Raw genomic sequence first — 20,845 nt, forward strand, 5'->3', positions numbered from 1 at the left:
TTTATAATATTAGTGTGATCTTGATCAGTGTGATAAATCACTCTCAAGCCTCCAAGCAAATATACTCAGCTTTCATTAGACAGACTTTAACACATATATTTTACTAGCTTTTCCCACGACTTCGTCCGCGTGGGCTACACAAATTTCAAACACCTACTTTACCCTCTAAGAGAGTTTTTCAAAAATCCTTTAGCGGATGTAGCATGTCCAGCCTCGATCCCTCCAGTAGTTTGAACTGTGTGTTGCTAGATCGGTCAGTTAGATCGCTTTCCTTTTATATATTTAGATTTAGCCTTTTCTATCACAGGATAAAGATAACATTATCTATGTTACAAAAAATATCTTCAGATTGAGCAAATTGTCTTGATAAAACATAATATTCAAAGTTCTGATATTGAAATTAGATTTTTAAATTTTTCTATGAAAAACCACACAATACTACACTATAGTAAATCGGCAATCCTTATGACCACTCTGAAGTCTGAAGCAACAAACGAGTTTGACCTTATAAGCACGCTTGTGGGGAGACCATAGTCGGAATAAACAGAGACGTAACTAAACCCGCTTTACGTGAATTTTGTGCTCATGGAATGCGGCTACGTTCATAGTGAACAAATGCTTTGTCAAAACAACAAATTGCCGATTACTGTAGTTATCATTAATTTTATTTACTAGTAACTGACCGATTGGTAACTCATCAAAAACAAACTGGGGAGACAAGTATGAACGAGTCAAATGCTTTCATAAAATCATTCTGATCATACCTATTGGTCTGCGATTTTTTTATTCATTTAGCTATCTTCTGTGACTGCGATCTTACGGTGCTATAGATACCTACTTTTATTAAGTAACGATGCCGTCCTAAGATGAAAATGGGCTGACTTGGCAAGAATAATATGACAATTGTCATCGTACCGGAACGCTAAATCGCTTGGCGTGAAATAAACTCTTTTATGTAGTGCGATTAAAACAATTACGTAGTCCAAACTGAAACTACTCGTGGGTGTATGACCGCGCATTGCACAATATCCAAGCCAGGCTTGTCATAAGAACTATAACCTGCTCATATTCTAACTTCAGATAGGACTAAGTACTTGTTTTGCGATCGCCCTACCAATGACTGATTTTCTTCCTTTAGAAATGTTCAACCAACAAGCCAAAATTCGAGGCATAGCCTTCTCACCCGGGCTGCATTTTACTGTCTAGCTCCATTGACGCATGCAAAATACTTCTCGGGAATGCATAATAAGTATAATAAATTATTACTAGAGCGCAATCACAGACTGAGTAGGTACCTAGCTAGATACCGCAAGCCGACCGTCCAGGCGTGGCCGAAATTTGAGCCAAGCGCCTATTTCATTTCCATTCCTCAGTCAATACTATTACCTATTCCTCTTTCCAAATACGAAAAATTCACCCTCTCTCCTATCGAAATCTGTTGGCTCAAAGACGCGTGGCGATTTAAACTTGTGAAGGCGCGCTGTGATGCCTTGATACAGTTTCAAGTTCATCATCATGATCAATCAGTCACCGGCCTACTACTGAACACTAGTTTCTCATATTAGGAAGGGTGTTTGTCCATAGTCTACTTAATATTATATAATAATATTATTGAAAAGAGCAACCGCCGAGTTTCTTGCTGGTTCTTCTCGGTAGGAACGGCATTCCGAACCAGTGGTAAATTATTTGACGATTCAAAAGCACTTGTAAAAGTTTATTTGAATAAAAATCTATTCTATTCTACCACGATCGAGCCAAGTGTGGATCGGTGATTTCACACACTTTTGAGAACATCATGGGACCTTAGGCATGCAGGTTTCCTCCCGATATTTTCCTTTACCGTTCAAGCAAATTATAATAACTCCGAAAAGTTGAGGTGCGTACCCGGGATAGAACCCCGGACCGTTCGATTATGAGGCCAACGTAACGACTAGACTATCACCGCTCTCGTTTTAAGTTTAAATGGTAGACTTATTATTTTGCGGTTTGGCAGCACATGTCAATGAATTGATACGTGGAAGTGGAGGTCTGCCCCGGCGTGTTCAACACGGCACGGCGGTGTTTTGGCGTTTGTCACGTCAATGCAGAGATATGCCGCAGGCAGCACGGCCTGCGCGCGCACGACCGCGCGCCGCCAATAACGCATCGCAAAACGCGGCAAGCGCGCGCCTCTGGCTATCGATGCCCGATGCACAGTTGAGTGAAACGCGCACACACCCGACGTGAAAATTATCGTGAAAATTCTGTGTTGATAAATCAGTGAAATTGGAAAAATATATACTTACTGAAAATTAAGACTAAGTTAGCTAAATCTACACAGCGTCCACTGCGTTGTTTACTTATGTAAGTTTAATACACTCTTAATTTTAAAACGTAACAAGGCAAGGCTAAAAGTCTAGGTATATAAATTTTAGGTACCGTAAAGATAAATCAAAGTTAAGTAATTATTTATGTACCTACTTTAACTTCATATTTTCTCGTGTTTTACACCGAGTTAAAAAAACAATGGAATAGATAGGCAGTAGGTACCTACTTAGGTACACACTTTTTTAATTATTAAATGTAGACAGGTATAAGAGACTCCTTTATCATCTGAATGTGGAATGGTATTTTCAAATTGGCATTTGAATTAATTACTTAGATAGGTAAGTACCAAGTAGGTTATCAATGCGAAGTTTTATTATTCAGTAATAAGTTCTACTTATATTGACAATTACTACTCTTTTCGTTTGTTATCGAACTGTAGGAACCATGAACCTATTATACTAATTAAGTATTTATTATTAAGGCTGTGTAGGTGCGTAGGCACCTACTAATTAATACAGGATGGCCGTTGAAATGACGTCCAAAACAAAAATTTATATTAACGGGTATCCAAATTACCCCTAGGTATCTACCTAGGTATTTATGTTCAACGATTTTTAGCACCTACTTTAGGACAGAATTTTTTTTGGGATTTTTTTACAATTTTCATACGTCAGTGGATTTCATTTTTTCCTCTTTCTGTAAAACGTTCTTGAACATTTTTTTCTGGTAATCATTAACAATGAACTCAACTATCGGCTAAAAATTAGCTACAGTTTACGAACAGGACTAAAATATCAAAAGTTCAAAATTAGGTCCTACTGTTCGAGGGCAGTAGTTAGTTACAAAACTTCAAGACTTTTATAAAATCTAATTCAATAATACTTACAGTTTCATTCCATCATTCGACTCTGTCTACTCTACAGTTACACAATCCACTATTCTTTGGCAGAGCTTTTAAGTGTTTCATGTACTTTCTGTGTTCATGCTTCAATCGAGCGCAGCATATAGCTACCTACCTATACTTACCCAGTCGCTATCGGCTTTTCACACTAAAATTTTTCCGCTTCATAAACTCACCATTTCATTCGTTTGAAACAATAAGGCTAGCTGTACACTGTATATTGTGTGTAGCTGTAGGTATCACATAAATCATATAAATATTGAACCTATTTTAAAACTTCTATAGATGTGGCGCGGATGCTACTATGTAGGTAAAGCTAGCTAATCAAACATTTGAAAACTTATTTACTTACTCAAAGTAAGTACTTATTGATTAAAGCGACATTACGAAATAATTAGTGGCACGATATTTATAGTTACACGACATTAACTGGGTTCTCTCCGTCACTTACTCCATACAATCGTAGTCCCAATTTTATTTGAATATTAAGCAACCAAAGTCCATATTCTAGAAACTAATATCTGTGCCTGTGGTGTTTTAGATTTTTCTAAAAATATTTAGTTTTAAAATTACAGGGGCTCAAAGATTTGTATGTGAATTTTTAAGACCGCGCAACTTTGAAACCGAATATTTTAACGGAAATCTGGAAAACCACAGGCATAGATATTAGTTCCCGGAACGTTTCTACAAAATTCCATTGAGTATGGTTAGTTAGTATTCCAATGAGAGACGAACTACGTTTATATGGAGCGAGTGACGGAGAGACGCCTCTTAATAATTTCACTATCAATTTTACACGTGTAAACGTCGCAATGCATGCATTACGAAAATAAGACGTTTACACGTACAATTGATAATGAAATTAATGTTGCGTCACTAATTTCGTAATGTGAATTCCGCTTAATAGTAATAGAACCCTTTGCTTTTACCATACCGCCGACTTCGTTATCTAACATAGATTTAAGTAGGTTTCGTAGAAACTCTGTTTTCCCGGATTAAAAACTATCTCCGTCAGTGCAAGCTATAATAAGTCTGTTGCAATCAGTTGTAGTTGAGGGTTGAGGCAGTTGCGGGTTCTGGAGACGCGGCGCGTTGCACGTCGCGTGGTGCGTATAATGGCCAAGTATCTACCCTATACCTACCCTAATATCTAAAAGAAAGGTTTATTTTTTATGTGCAATTGGATTATCACTTTTACAAAGTTATTTCTATTTTGTTTTAAATGTCTGGGCACACTAACTAGGTATATGTATTTACCTATCTACGCTGCGATTTGCAAATAACAAAACAGTATAAAACAACGCCGCGCGTCACATGTAGGTATTTACCGTAACAATATTTTGAATTTTGATCAATTAGGGCCGGCGCACATATGGCGGAGCGCAGCGCAGAGCATACCCGCGAAGTTTTCTAATCGCGGGACACATTACCTACGCGAATTCCTACCAAAGAATGCGCGGGATTGCGCGCGGATGCGCGAGTATCTGCACGGATGCACAATTGATTTTAGATATTATTTCAATGAGGACAATGTCGATAATATTTTGACTGTTAAAAATAGTCTGCGCTGCGCTCCGCCATATGTGCGCCGGCCCTTAATGGGTACGAGACGGGTCTGCCCGCGAAAATCAAATTTGGTTTTTCACAATTTGTAAACTAGTACGACAACGTAGGCTTATGGCATTTTAATTGCGACAATGGCAGTATCATCCTCACAGGTTTATATAAAAATCTTTACTTGAAAGGATCCAGTTTAAGAAATTAGCTCTAGTATCGACTAATTCTCACAAATTAGTCGATACTAGAGCTAATTTTCTTAGTAGGTACCTATTGCTATTTTTACCCGACTACGGCAAAGCCGAAAGGAAGGGTTATGATTTTATTAATGGAGATTTTAGAAAACTGGATTCACATTTTTAAAATGCATAAACGTGTTAAGTTGTTTGTAAGTATCGAATTCGACTGAGGAGAATTATTTTTATGGTACTTTAACTAATTAAAATTAGTAGTGTACAGGTAGGTATCTACTTAGTGGCTTCTATAATATTGTACATTGTATTTTATTTATTTAGATGTGTATGTGGTACGTTTGTTATAGAATGTACGTGCTAACGATTGTATTAAATACGTTACACGATTGGTAAAGCTACTGCCTAAGTACTATCCATCTTCATAACTTGGTAATGTCTTATTGTTATTTAACATAGTCCTTGTCTTGTCGTCCATATACCTACCGTCTATCCATAAGTAGGTACCTACCTAACAATATGGTGGCTTCAGGTAATTAGGAGGACAAGCACAGAAGTTATTACCAAATTTTCGAAAACCTAACCTAATGCGATTTTTCGAAAATTTTCATGGCAGTCATTTTGAATTTTTTATAATTTGTTGTTATAGTGGCAATACATCCCTACTTAAATGGGTACACATTCACGAGATAACAGCCCACTGACCAACAGACAGACGGACGGGCGGGCAGCGGAGACTTAGTGATAGGGTCCCGTAGGCCCTTCGGATACGGAACCCTGAAAACGATGTCCTATGTAGTTCTGGGTAGGTATGTGCTCAGTCAGGACAATGTTCGTAGGTTCGCTAGACCAGTTAATGTGTGACCCTGATCACCTTATTAGTTAAAGTCATGAGTTATTATTGAAATGAACATTTTCTGCAAAATAGCGATAAGTGGGTACATACATAGCTAGCTAATGGTTCCACTTGAAATCGTAATCCACACGGCAAACGTCCGATTTGATTTACTTACCTACCTTTATTTCTACACAATTAGAGACGGGTTGCATAAACAGTAATACCCAGCTCTATAGAGAATTCTTTCTCATGAATTAAAATCTAACATACATTATAATTTATAACTATACAGCTGTAGGTATTCTATAGAATATGTTTGACCTGTAGGTGTGTGTATGTATGTACATCCCTTCCTATATGTCCACTCATATACTCAAGGGCTCAACCGATTTTGATAAATGATATGTCATTCATTACTCATTGGACTCGTCTTGATAGTAGTCGAGTATCACTAGGTAGGTACCCTACCTGGGTGGCATTAAAGTGGAGATTATGATTAAATTCGACGCTATAATATGTCAAAAATGGCTACATATTAAAAACTGAAACTTGTGTATAATTTCAGTTAGGTATATCCTGTACCTAATTGTACAACAAATACTAAAATTAGTGTGAAGCATTATTGCAAAACTCAACCATCTCCAATAGCTCTTTATGCGTCTAATCTTAAAAGTTAACTATGTATTACATATATATATATATATATATATATATATATATATATGTAGTTAAAACCTTACGGAAATCTTAACCTTATAGTTATCTCATGGGAATTATGGGATACCGCGAGGTCTTCGTCCGGGGCGAACCACTAGTTACAAACATTAAACATTAAACCGCGTACAAGCCGCGTACTTTACAAAAACAAGTGTGAAAGTCACAGACAAATGTTAAGGAAATGTTACTGAAAAATAAATGAGCTGGCGAGGTCGAGACACAATAGGTAGGTAGGGCTGTTTGTACGTACCTACCTAGTGACACCCAGTTTTCGTATAAAGTTACAATCCCTGTGAACCTACCCTACCCTATGTAAATTCCAAACGAAATTAATATATGCTTGAACTGTTGTCGCAGTCCACCCTGAGAACGAGCTTTATGCCTACTTCTATTTCAAAGAGCAAAACATAAAAACAAAAATTAATTAAATTAAATTCTTTATAATATTGTTTCTCATGTATCTAAGTGAATTCTTAATGAGTACAAAGTTTATAATACTGTAGGTACATAATCTTGTCTAAGGTGTGACAGCTAATCAATACTTAACACTTAACTTTTATTACTTTTAAGGAAAAAAATTGAAATAGTCTGTATTTATAATGCACATAATAATGTTAATCATATCCGTATGATTACATGGCAGGTAGGTAATACTTAATTGTAGGTCTTACTTATCAGTAGGAACCTACGAACCTACCTTATTAAATTGAAACTTAAAAGTATCAAAAAAATGATAATCCGATCGCGAGGTATGAAAACATTGCGTTGGTGACCCATTTGCTAATGCTTATTTTTTGTTTGTTTGAAGTGGACGAGCGATGCGCGCGCGCAGTGTGACAGATGTAGTCCGCGATAATGGTGAAAGCCCGACAATATCCATGTGGTGTTGCACAATCCAACCTAATTTTAATTATAGAATACAACCATATCATTATTAATAGATCCTTATAGATTTAGAATATAAAGTAATAGGTGGATTGTATGCAGTGGCGTAGCTACGTAACCAAGGGCCCTGGGGCAAGTCAAAAAATGGGGCCCCACTGCTATCTAAACTGGTTAAGTTTTATCAAGTAAAAACATTAAAATAATATACAAATACTTTAAAAATGCTAAGCTACTTTATGAGTATCATCAACCCACTGAAAGAATTTAGGCGACAGCCTGTAATATTTATTTTCAAAATGGGAAGTTTTTTCAAAAGTTCAGTTCGATTGATATATTCTGGTAAGGATTCGAGGGCCCCCTGAGCTTGAGGGCCCCGGGGCACTGCCCCGCCTAGCCCCTAGGTAGCTACGCCACTGATTGTATGCTTTATTTATGTGTTTTGAAAAGCGGATCGTGGAGTACCTACGTATATCATAAAAATCATCGCCAGTTTTTGGGCTGTTTGGTTGTACATATTTTGTAAACTTTGAGGGGGTCCCATGTACCTATCTAAATCTGTCTCGTATCTATTGGTTTACAGTGATTCTCTTTATAGTATAGGTACAATTAAGTACAATAAAATTGTCTGTTATAATATTATTTCTAATTGTAGCAGTTGTGTTAGATAGGTTAGGTACTACGTTTGTAACATCCGGCACGAAAGCAGTTTGAGAATGCCATCAACACGATCACCACGAACTCTTGCCATTTATTATGCAACGTACCTAGGTACATGCACGTTTTAAACATAACATTGAGTGCGGATGAGCTCGTATAAACATTCCAATAACCAAACCAGTAGCTGCCAGTAGGCATCTACGGTAATAATTTTCCCAGACCGTCGTACTGAATAATTATGTCTTTGTATATATGTACAATATATTATCATAGTAGGGTAAAATGGATACTAGATGGAACTAGTTAGAATCATCATCATCATGATCAAACCGATCGATATCACCGATCGATTACTGAGAACTAAACGGGTCTCTTCTCAAAATGAGAAGTTCTCGGATTTAGAAGGCCTGTGTAATATTTTGTTTTAAGGCTTTTTACGATACTTACTACCATTTTTATATTCTTATACTAGCTGATGCCCGTAACTTCGTTCGCGTGGATTTAGATTATAAAAATCCCGTGGGAACTCTTTTTTAACGCTTGCAAAAAATCACGTCAATCCTTTGCTCCATTGCGACGTGATTGAAAGACAAACCAATAAACCAACAAACAAACGCACTTTCACATTAATTATTATAAGTCTATGATGTCAGGGTTTCTGACTGGATGTTACACATATGTTACCTATGTTTCTAAACATCTTGTCATCCCATATTCACAATTTTACAGTACAACCAAATTAATAATGCGCATAGAAATCTTCGTCACTGTTCGGCAACGGTCGTATGATACACATGATATTGACTCCTATTTGTTTATAACAAGGTGCAAAATTCGTGTATTCCCAGAAACACCCGAATCATTGAATCGTAAGAGCCCTAAACAAATAGGAGTCAATATCATGTGTATCATACGACCGTTGCCGGACAATGACAAAGATTTCTTAATTTGGTTGTACTGTACTTCATTTACCGACTATCTATAGGTTTAATGATAAATGAGAAAATATAGAAATTCAGGAAATTCAGTTATTATTTTGTAACGCCAGCATTTTTTCGGAGAACTTAAAATTTCCCAGATTAGGTGGTCTTCGCGCGTTTTGATGGTGACATCAATAGGTAGGTATGATAAAGCTCCCCTTAGCTAGGTAGTATTTATTCAGTTGAGCTATGGACCCAGCTATGATCTTTATCTTTTTCCCATACATAGGTACAGTCAGCAACAAAGTTAGGTTTGCACCCGCCCATAGTCGCTTGTACTGGTGGGTGCCAACCTAGCTTTGTTGCTGACTCTACGTACTTAGATATTAAACATTTCAATAATACAAATATGTCTCGTATCAGCTCTAAAGGCCACCTGCGTTTGCGCAAATGCAATATTGTTATCAAACGTACGCCTTCAATTCCTATTGGATATAGGTACATATACAATGCGTTAGGTATATTTGTAAACTAAGTATTAATAATAGCAAGTCAATAATATCTATCGTTGATTTGCATGATAAATACATAACAGCGTAGAACCCACGGAGTTTCTGGTTATGCGTGGTAGAACCCATGATAACGGAATAATACCTAATGATTAAAAAGAGTAATTGTTTTCACGGTATACCTATCTAAATAGATACCTACCTTTGAAACAATTCGCTACAATAATATTGTGTAATACCCATGTAATACCTAATTAAAATTTAATAACCTCTGTGCTAATAACGGATAACCATAGTTGGAAGAGCGTACCCTACAGGAAAAAAGGTAGCCTTGTTTACAAGAATAGTCTACGTAAGTAGGTATAAATACGCGATGGGTCGAAATGGTAATCAGGGTAAGCCCGCGCTATACTGCACCGGGTTAGCAAGGGCGCTGTGCGGGGCGTCCCCACCCCGATTGCCATCTCGACTTGTCGCGTACTATAGGTATTTAATCAAATTAACAAGTGTAAATTAAAAATTTATAACACCCCCGACAAGTGAAGGTTACACTAACTAGAAAATAGCTGATAACTTTCAAACGGCTGAACCGATTATCTTGGATTATAGCTAAGAACACTCTCGATCAAGCCACCTTTCACACAACAAAAAAACTAAATTAAAATCGGTTCATTAGTTTAGGAGCTACGATCCCACAGACAGATACACAGATACACACGTCAAACTTATAACACCCCTCTTTTCGGGTCGGGGTTTAAAAATACCTAGTGATTGAACCTTGCCTAAAATTAAGCCTTAGTTGTAAACAGCTATTCCGGGTAGCAAAATGCAACAAAAACATCGTAAAAGCTTTTCTTAAACAAGCATTTAATTAATTACCTGCCTACTAGGTAATCATTTTTTATCAAAGCCGATCATTGCTTTGATATGCATTCCATAACCTGACACCTAAAGGCGGTACCATAAAAGCTCATAATTAGGCAATCGCGGGTATTTACGAGTATCATGACAGTGGGGAAGCGTTGACTGATTTTGAAAATGTCTGTCATGCATTTTCCACGGTATACGAATGATTTCTACCCTACCGCCTACGTGTCCGAAGGATTGTAGCGTCAATATCCTGTTTTGAGTCTGTTTATCAGCATTTGTTACGAGGCACATGAAAACCTTTCTGGGCTCGGTCACATTGTTATCCATACTACTTAATATTATAAATGTGAAAGTGTGTCTGTCTGCCTGTCTGCTTGCTTTTCACGGCTCAACAGTTTAACCGATTTTGATGTACAGAGTTAGCTTGCACCCCGGGAAAGCCATAGGCCTATTCTTCTATATTATTCTTCATTTATCCTGGGAAATCAAAGAGTTTCTACGGGATTCTTAAAAGCCCATCCATTTAACCGATTTACATGTTTGATACAGAGATAGCTTGCGTCCCGGAAATTCACATAGGCAACTTTTATCCTGGAAAAGCGGGATTCTTAAAAACAGTGAAAAATCACAATTTTTCAGGAGACTCTTTTAAACTTAAAGTTTTTGAAAAATATGCTTTACTTTAGGATCAAAATCCTATAGCTAAAAAGATTATCTCTTGGACTATTGCACATGCTATAAACAACGGGTTTCTACATGTAGGTACACACGCCTTTTAAAACCATACAAAATGACATAAAAACAAAAATCCTAAAAAAATAGTTCATAGCGGACTTTACATGCGCCGCGACGATATTATATCTACGGTAAGAAAAATCAAAATACAATAGTAAAAACAAAAGTATCTAAATATAGGTAGGTATCCACATACAGAAATCTATAAAAGCACCATTAAAATGTATACCTACTGCAGCACAACAATATAGGTAGGTGCCTAGGTACCTACTATACCTCAGAACACGTGTTGTTATGCGTATCGATAAAAATACTGGCATTTAGATAATAATGTAGAACTTACTTCTATGAATAAAACCGTGAAACGGCTTTATCAGTCTTATAATATGTAGGTATATCTTAGTAGTATAATCATTTTGATTAGGGTATGTTATCATGAGAATAATGCTTTTGGAAACCTCTCTTTAAAGCAAAAAAAAACTATGAAATCCGAGGTGGCAATTAGCTGTAGATCTATTTGATAATTACTATTGAATTATTATTGTAATAACGTAGAAGAATCGTTTCACAATGGCATATATTATATCCTCCCAGTTAGAATAAAAAAAATAGCAGTCTACGGCAATCAGCGATACTGATAAGTGATAATGATAATGAGGACATAACTTGGTAACTGTAACTTACATACAATTTTTCACTCGAATAATTGATAGGTGCTTATCATAGGTAGATTATAAAAAGGTTACCTATACCACAGAATAATAATATAATAGCTATACGTACCTATACCTACATCACGATATTATGATAGATAATTTTTTAGTAAAGCGGAAAGCCAGTCGAATGATTAGGTTGTTTACTGCAGTTTTTGCTGATATCTACCTACTTCGTGATATACCTGCCTACAAAAAACCGGCCAAGTGCGAGTCAAGTTCGCGCACCGACAGTTCCGTACTCGGGTATTTTTTCAACATTTTGCACGACAAATCAAAAGCTATTATGCATAAATATAAATAAAAATCTGTTTCAGAATGCACAGGTCAAGCCCTTTCATATGATACCCCACTTGGTATAGTAATCTTACTTTGAAAGTTGAAAGTACTAATTATTATTTGTTCATACAAATACAGAGTTTTCGGATTTTTCCTTTTACTTGTACTATAAGACCTACCTACCTGCCCATGAATCTAGGTCAACGGGAAGTACCATATAGAATTCTTGACAGACAAGACAGACAGACAGATAACAAAGTGATCCTATAAGAATTCCGTTATTCCTTTTCAGGTACGGAACCCTAAAAAAATATATTTAATTTACAGAAATCGTCTAGTTACAGTTTTATTAGGTATAAGTAGGTACTATAGGACCTAGTACCTAGTAGCTAGGTACCGATCTATACCGAGATAGTTCACGAACTTGACTTTGTTTACAATGGCCAACAACGAAACCGCGTTTCTCGAAGCGCTAATTTGAAACCGTTTTGTCACCAGACTCGTAACTACGTGCTACGTGTTCGCGACGCAAGTACAGTTACTACAGCCACTGATCAAACATTATATACGATTGCTAATCAAATAGGTAGCAGTTATTTTGAAATTATGTAGTTCAACCAAACCAAGTTCAACCTATCAATCTGGACAGTAGGTACAGCTACCAATACTCTATTCACGGAAAGTTAGTGTAAGCTCTGTATATGGCTCTCATAGGTACAAATAACAGAGCCCAAAAACTTCTTGGGCGTTTATCATTTTGACTCACCTACTCTCACTGACACCGACTCAAAATGGTTAACGCACATTGAGCTTTTTGGCTCTGTCATATTTTGTATGGGATTACGTAACAGAGACCTATACTAACTTCTCTCCGTAGAATAGGTAGCTAATAGCTACACATATAAAATACAATCATATAAATTATAAGTAAGTATACTTGGTATACTTATAGTATTTATTCCGCTACTAAATAAATTCGTTAGATAAAGTTTATATAGGAAAGCCTGAGGTCATGATAATCACAATCACTAAAGGCAAAATTAAATACATACATAGACTGCTAAAATCATAACACTTCCTTTTGGCTTCGCCGCATTCGGGTAAAAATTAATCTTATCTGTAATCTGAAGGTAATATTTTGTCGATAAGTTAATACTTCGGTATTCAGGTATTCAATAACGTTGCCCTTGCTATTGATCCAGAGTAGGATGTTTATGGTCTTTTAGAAAAATAGGTATAATATTATATCGAACCTACATAATAATGTTTCTGAGTAACCTATCGAGAGATTATAGATGGATTGATTTTATAGGTGGTAGTTGGTACTTCGGCCGTAAAACTCTATGGTTTAAACAACTGGCCAAGTGCAAGTCGGACTCGCTCACTGAGGGTTCCGTACCTTGGAAGGTTATGTGTACTTAACTATTTGCTGCTAAAATTGTTTCCAACTGTAAATATGTCAGTTTGTAATCGTAAAAAAATTGGCCGAACTCATGGGCGAACCCTTGGGCGAACCATGATGAAAATATAAGATAAAGATTTTAAGGGACTTGCTGTTATGGATTTTTTAAGAGCACATAAATTCAATGTGACCTATAATGTCATAATCATAACTTATGTCTAAATTTTGACGTTTTTACTGATTTTGCTACTCTATATTTAGGATTTTTTAATGAAGTTCTATTTGAATTTTTTTTAGATCCTACGATCCTACCCATTTTATGCCTTTTTTTCAACATACTTACATGTACACAATATAGGTATTTATTTTTGTTTACTAGCGACCCGTCGCCGCCGCGCCGCCCGGCCGGCTTCGCACGGGTAGCTTTTTAAAAAAAAAAACTTGCTAGAACTCTGATTTTCTATGATAAAGAGTATCATGTAAATACGTACGTAGACTGCGCTATCTTAACTGATAAGATTAAAAGATAAGAAAGCTGAGGAATGAGTTGCTTAACAGTTTCGATAGTTCCAATAAGTTTAAGTGATATGGTGTTAATGAAAAGAATACCCGGCTGAGTTTGTTAGGGGCTCTTCTCAGATCAGATGCGTTTGGATTGGAACTCTTGTAGCTTTAGTTTTAAGTTTCCGTATCTATACTCTATACCTTACAAATTCAACAACTTACAATCAAAAAGTATAGTTAAGTACCGACTTACAAATTGCAATGGTATCCATTTTGAATAAATACTTTGAGTTTGCTCTTGAATCTTTATGAAACTGTATATCGACGTAAATACCTTCACAGATGTTTGTGGTGCGATAGTGAGTACGAGATGGGCGAGCATATAGGGCGGCAAGCGCAAGCGCGCTGAGTGGGCATGTGGGCGCGCGCGGCGCGGATGCTGCGGCGCGTAGCACTGCTGGTCCCGTTGCTGCTGACTGCACTGGCGTTGCTGCTGCTACCGCGACCGCCGTCGTTCACCGCTCCCGCGAGGTTGCCGTCGGCACCGCCACAGCCGAAGGAAGACATACACATTCAGGTTCGATTAGTTTTAGATATCTTTGTGACAAAATTGCACGGCTGAGCTTTCAGTTACCCACAAGATGGTGTAGTTGTATTGTTAAAAACCTAAATCCTTACTTGCTGGGCCATATCAAATTCTGAGCGGTACCCTGAAAATAATCTTCTTTATTGCCTAGACTAGCAGTAAGGCAACGAAGACGATTATTCTCAGAAAAAACCCGGTCAAGTGCGAGTCGGACTCGTACACTATAAGGTTCCGTACTATCTTACAAGATATACCTAACACTTTTATGTAAGTAGAACACTGCAAATTAATGACGAACTGCGCCTCTTCGTGTGATTTAGTAAATTAATTCGTGAACACATTTTAATTTTTTTTGTGATGTGACCACAAACTCACGGTTTTTGGATTTGTTCCTTATAAGTAGGTACCTACTTACTTAGTATTGAAAAACAAACTTATGTAAAGATGACAGAAAAGATTCAGTAGAAAAATAATATTTTGATATTACTTTTTGCTTGTTTATTTCAGAACTCTATAATAGAAGATGAGATCCAGGTAAATAGTCTCAACAAAGATGTCGAATTAGAAGAGCCCCGACGGCCGTGGTTCATGTTCGGTGGTGAACAACGACCTTGGCATCACGAGCCTAATGCTAAACTGTTCCCTGAAGATGCACCTGGCGATGACAGGTAAGAAAAGGATAAGGAGTATTAAACTTTCGATGATTAGTTCTTCTACATCATCTGGATTAATCCATTGCCGGCCCACTACAGAGCCCTTCTCATCTCAGAAGTCCCTCCTCTCAGAAGTCGCAGTGCGATTTGGCAGAATTCACACACCTTTGAGGACATATTGAACTCTCAGGCATGCATTTTTTCTCGGGGCGTTTTCTCTCAACGTTAACGGAAGTGATATTTAATCGTTTCAAACACACATACCTCCAAAAAATTATAGGTGTGTGTACCTTAACCACAAGGCTATCGCAGCTTCATTGTCATCACATTCTTGTACAAGATCATAATAATTGTAACTCAAGAGTCTTAACACCCATTAATCTACGCACCGCATATAGTTAACAGGTGCAGTTTTGTCAGTAGGTACCTATTTCTAGATTTTTTATTTACAGAATAGTCGAACAGCTCTCTTATACGTTGCCTAAGGATGAGGACATACCCATTAAGAAGATACTATTAGCAAACGGGTTAGGGACTTGGGGAGTTTCAGGAGGAAGGACAGAGTTCATCAGGAACAAGTGTCCCGTGGACCGATGCTCCCTCACTGCAGATGCTAGAGAAGCCGCTACCGCTGATGCTATTCTGTACAAAGATCATCACACCCCTTTTAATGTGAAAAGACCTCCTAATCAGGTATGTAGGTACCTAATGCAGATGATGCCCGCTTCACTTACGAGGATTTAGGGCCGAGATCCATAAAACGAACTTTGACTTAGCTCAGAGATAAAACACTCAAAACGAACCAGCGTTATAGGTAGGTATTTTCTCGATAATATTATTGCTAAATCTTCTTATTTCAACGAAACTTAATAATACCGAGCAAAGTCAAAATAAGCTCTATAGATTGATTTATTGATTTGATTGAGCCTATTTAGGTGATTTTTTAAATCCCACGGATCTCTATTTTGATTTTCCGGGACAAACAGTAGCCCATGTCTGTCTCTGGCATGCAAGTTTTCTTTGTCAAAAAAGTAGGTAGCAGACAGACACACTTTTGCATTTGTTATTAAAATGAGTATGGATTTAGAGTAGGTAAGTATGCAGCAAAGTACCTAACGTTTAATTTATATAAATAAGTGCTTAAACTAATTTGTTTGATAAATTAGATAATATCCCTCCTCTAGCCTCTAGGGTCTAGCCTCAAACCTGCATTGTTTATGAAAGGGGCATAAGGGACTAATAATATCTATGATTACAGCGATTCAACGTCTTCACATTTAATCGCTCATAATGTCATAGATTACCTTCATTTTTTTTAAAGAATACTAGCCACGCTAATCATGACTAATACTCCCCTTTCCCCTCCAATTAAGCGTAAAGCTTGTGCCAGGGAGTGGGTACGACAATAGTGCAACGGGTGGGTTTGAACCACCGTCCTTCCGGAATTCAGTCCGCTCCTCAACCGTTGAGCTATCGAGGCTTAAATTATATATTATATTTACTGAGAAACAACCGCTTTTCAGATTTGGATCCTCTATTACTTGGAATGTCCATACCACACGGCGTCTCTCAGACCCACCTCGTTAGACGTCTTTAACTGGACGTCAACATATCGCCGCGATTCAGATATCGTCGCCCCATATGAGAAATGGGTTTACTACGATGATTTGTTCACGGATAAAGAGCCAGAGAAGAATTATGCAGCAAATAAAACAAAGAAGGTATTATTTATTAATACCTACTACTCTCTCTGGTATGATGGATATTATAGTGATCCAAAAATATCCAAGAATAAAATTACTAATATAAGAATGGATTCATGCCACACCACGTTTGGGCCGGGCTTGATTGAAATAAATATTATGCAAATATGCAAAACACTTTGCACAGGGATCGATTATTTACAGGATTCAAAATATTATAGTTTTGTAAGCACTAATTCATGTTAGATGTGTAGCGTGAATCACCCATTATACACTATGTCTGAAGGCAGGTACTATCATGAGTTAATTATAAATTTTATCTGCAGGATTCTAGTATTTCATCGTGTGTTATGCAAGTAGTTAGACACTCTGAATATCAATAAAAATAAAAAATATAGGTCACTAGAACGCATTTTTTCCAAGCGGAAAATTCGTACGAATAAGTCTGGCAGATACCGGTAAAGTGAAGTAAAGACGAGTCTTTTTAACCACCGACCCAAAAAATGGGGTGTTATAAGTTTGACGTGTGTATCTGTCTGTGGCATCGTAGCTCCTAAACTAATGAACCGATTTTAATTTGGTTTTTTTTTTGTTTGAAAGGTGGCTTGATCGAGTGTTCTGAGCTATAATCCAAGAAAATCGGTTCAGCCCGCGTTTGAAAGCTATCAGCTCTTTTCTAGTTACCGTAACCTTCACTTATCGAGGGTGTTATAAATTTTTAATTTACACTTTTTTGATAACAAACCTGAATACAGCCTTATATATTTTACGTACGCACAGTTGAAATAAATAAAACGTTTATTTTCAATCATCTTGTTGTACTTCCTAGGTATGTACCTAGGAAGTATTTAAACTTGAACAATTTGCGTTGTTTATTTAAATTGGTTTATTGAAAACAAAGATTCACAGGATGCGCAGTGCGTCTAAGCACCTCCTTTAGGGTTAGTTTCCACTGAAGCAGAGCGAAGCGGAGATATGTTTGATAGTTAGATCAATAAGGTTATAAATATATCATGTGTATGAACCGGCTCAAACTTTTTGACCAACCAACCAATAAGGTTATTGATGAAGTACCTACTTACAAATTTTTTTAACGTCATCTTTCATTACTGACCGACCGACAATATTGCCGTCCCGTTGGCAATCTTCGGGTACAAAACCCAAATTAATTGAATTGAATTAATTTCAGGTAGCATGGTTCGTTTCAAACTGCCACGCCCGCAACCGTCGGTTACAGTACGCGAGACAGTTATCCAAGTTTATATCCGTGGACATTTACGGTGCTTGCGGGTCACACCATTGTCCGCGCACTGATCCCAACTGTTTGGAAATGCTCGATAAAGAATACAAGTTCTACCTAGCTTTTGAAAACTCAAATTGTCGCGATTATGTTACAGAAAAGTTCTTTGTGAACGGACTTCAGTAAGTTGCTTTTAAGAATTAGACTTTTTGTCTTGGTGAAACCTACCGGCAAATCCGTGCCACCAAGCGACTTGGCGTTCCGGTAGATGCCGTGTATAAACCATAGGGGGTATGGTTTTAATAAAAACTGCCAATACCCTAGCTTCCAAGTTAGTCCGCTTCCATTTTAGACTGCATCATCACTTACTACCAGGTGTGATCGCAGTCAAGAGCAAACTTGTGATGGAATAACAAAACTAGTCTCAATTACATTATTTTGTTTTATTTATTTAGTCGTTTCAGTTTCTTTTTATCCGGGACTCATTTTAAAAATCCTTAATGGTCGTTGTATAGCTATACTCAATTTTATCTAGGCATGGTTAGCTATTGTTATAGTTTCAATGTCAAGTACATTTAAGTCTACAATGTTCTGATTAGATCATAGATAAAGGACCGATAAGTTAATATAATAATATATTTAACGTACAATACAATTGTTTTGTAATGCCATTGTGAGTTTTTTTTTATTGCTCATTATGTTATTAATGTTATCAAAGCCATACCGAAGTCATTAACGAACAGTTTTGCAATGTATCACGATTAATTTCATTTTAATAAATAATATTAATGTAATCGAGTTTAGTTAGAAAAATCGAGAACTTCGTCAATGATATACTCGCAGATTACACTTCTGATCTAAATACTTTTTTTTTAATCAGGACATTTTTGACGCGCTGAATACAAATCAGAAAATATTTTCAAGAAAAACGGTCTACAGCTGTACTCAAATTGAGTCCTAAATTCATTATTTCGATCAAAATGGTACAATCGCAGTAAATTTTCAACAGCCAACATTCAGTTGTTGCTTCTCTTGTAAAATTTTATTTCATGCAATTACTCCGTTTTGTTCGCCAGCTCCTCAATTATTTTACGGTTTGCAGACACGACGTGCTACCCATAGTGATGGGAGCACGTCCAGCAGAGTACGCAGCAGTAGCACCGCACAACTCATACATACACGTTGAAGAATTCGCAGGCCCCGAGGAGTTAGCCGCTTATTTACGTCGCCTCGATGAAGACGATGCTCTTTATAACTCCTACTTTAAGTGGAAGGTAACCAGCTCTACAATAGATCCTTGTCAAACAGAGGTTTAAGCAAGATTTTATAGCAAACATTTCAGTTACACGCTATTGTTACTTAAATGAGTAGGAAAATAATAATGCTAATTCCTATCCTTAGCATATACAAGTGTAAATTAAAAATTTATAACCGTCCCGACAAGTGTAGGTTACAATAACTAGAAAAGAGCTGATAACTTTCAAACGACTAAACCGATTTTCTTGGATTATTAGAAATTAGCTCTAGTATCGACTATAACTCACAAATTAGTCGATACTAGAGCTAATTTTTGAAACTGGACCCTTTCAAGTAAATTTTTTTATATAAACACGTGGAGAAGATACTGCCATTGGCGCAATTAGAATGCCATAAGCCTACTTTGTCGTATTAGTTTACAAATTGCGATAAACCAAATAAAATTTGAATTTCGCGGGCAGACCCGTCGCTTGCCCTTAATTTTTAGTTCGGATTTAATCCTTAGTCTATGACATGCGCAATCCGCCATGTTACAACTTCAAGTTGGTCTAGAGCAAAAATGGCAAGTGAATTCTCAAAATGCAGGCACTCTACTTGTTGCGCGCACTATACTAGTCTATAGAAGTTGTTGACAATGATGGCATCTACTTTACAGCAATGCAAGCAGCTTAGCAGCTCCAGCAATGCGCAGGACTTCAATTGCCTTTATACATGGCATAATATTTGTATATCAAATCTTTGAAAAGACCAACCGCCGAGTTTCTTGCTGGTTCTTCTCGGTAGAAAAGGCATTCCGAACCAGTGGTATATGCTTTTGACGATTCAAGAGAACTTGTAAAAGTCTAATTGAATAAAAATATTTTAGATTTGAATTTGAATTTACAGGGCACAGGCGAGTTTATAAACACGTACTTCTTTTGCCGCGTCTGCGCAATGGTGCATGCGAACGCTCGCAGGCAACGCAGCGCTCACTACACGGACGTGCAAGCGTGGTGGCGCGACTCCGCCTGCACGCGGACGGAGTGGCGCGCCGCGGCCCGTGAGGCGCGCAGCGTCCTCGACCCTCCGTAGATCATAGACCCTCACACCACCACCGAGCCACAGATAACACAAACATTATTTACTACTCATTTAGACATAGTATACATCTACAGACTGTACGGTCTTCCCGGACTGAACTTGAATTTACGTATGGGCGAAATTAATATAATCAATCCTATCTGTAAATCTGGCGATAAGTTACCTAACAGTAGTGTTATTTGTCAAAAGTTTTATGGTATTTTATGACAAATAATAGTATTACTTATACTCTATACGCGGAAAGAAGTTAGTATAGCGCTCTCTCTGTTACGAAGTCTCATACAAATTATAAAGGCAAAAATCTCAATGGGCGCTAACGATTTTGAGTCACCAACCATCAC

At 37.2% G+C, this 20,845-nt stretch overlaps 1 protein-coding gene across 1 annotated transcript; it reads left to right on the forward strand.

Annotated features, from left to right (window-relative positions):
* The first annotated feature begins 2,036 nt into the window (after positions 1-2,036).
* On the forward strand, positions 2,037-20,580 carry LOC123876622 (glycoprotein 3-alpha-L-fucosyltransferase A). Its single transcript, XM_045922912.1, has 8 exons — positions 2,037-2,343; positions 14,328-14,562; positions 15,079-15,239; positions 15,677-15,917; positions 16,748-16,945; positions 18,117-18,349; positions 19,270-19,441; positions 20,310-20,580. The coding sequence occupies exons 2-8, from the start codon at positions 14,401-14,403 to the stop codon at positions 20,493-20,495; spliced, it is 1,353 nt and encodes a 450-aa protein (XP_045778868.1). The 5' UTR covers positions 2,037-2,343; positions 14,328-14,400; the 3' UTR covers positions 20,496-20,580.
* The last annotated feature ends 265 nt before the right edge of the window (positions 20,581-20,845 follow it).

The sequence above is a fragment of the Maniola jurtina genome, chromosome 22, assembly GCF_905333055.1.
Source record: "Maniola jurtina chromosome 22, ilManJurt1.1, whole genome shotgun sequence".
NCBI classification, from domain to species: Eukaryota; Metazoa; Arthropoda; class Insecta; order Lepidoptera; family Nymphalidae; genus Maniola; species Maniola jurtina.

Coding starts and splice junctions, on each gene's coding strand:
- LOC123876622 (XM_045922912.1), top strand. CDS start 14,401: ATGTGGGCGCGCGCGGCGCGGATGCTGCGGCGCGTAGCACTGCTGGTC. Junction 15,240..15,676: donor GATGCACCTGGCGATGACAG/GTAAGAAAAGGA, acceptor TTTTATTTACAG/AATAGTCGAACAGCTCTCTT. Junction 16,946..18,116: donor CAGCAAATAAAACAAAGAAG/GTATTATTTATT, acceptor AATTAATTTCAG/GTAGCATGGTTCGTTTCAAA.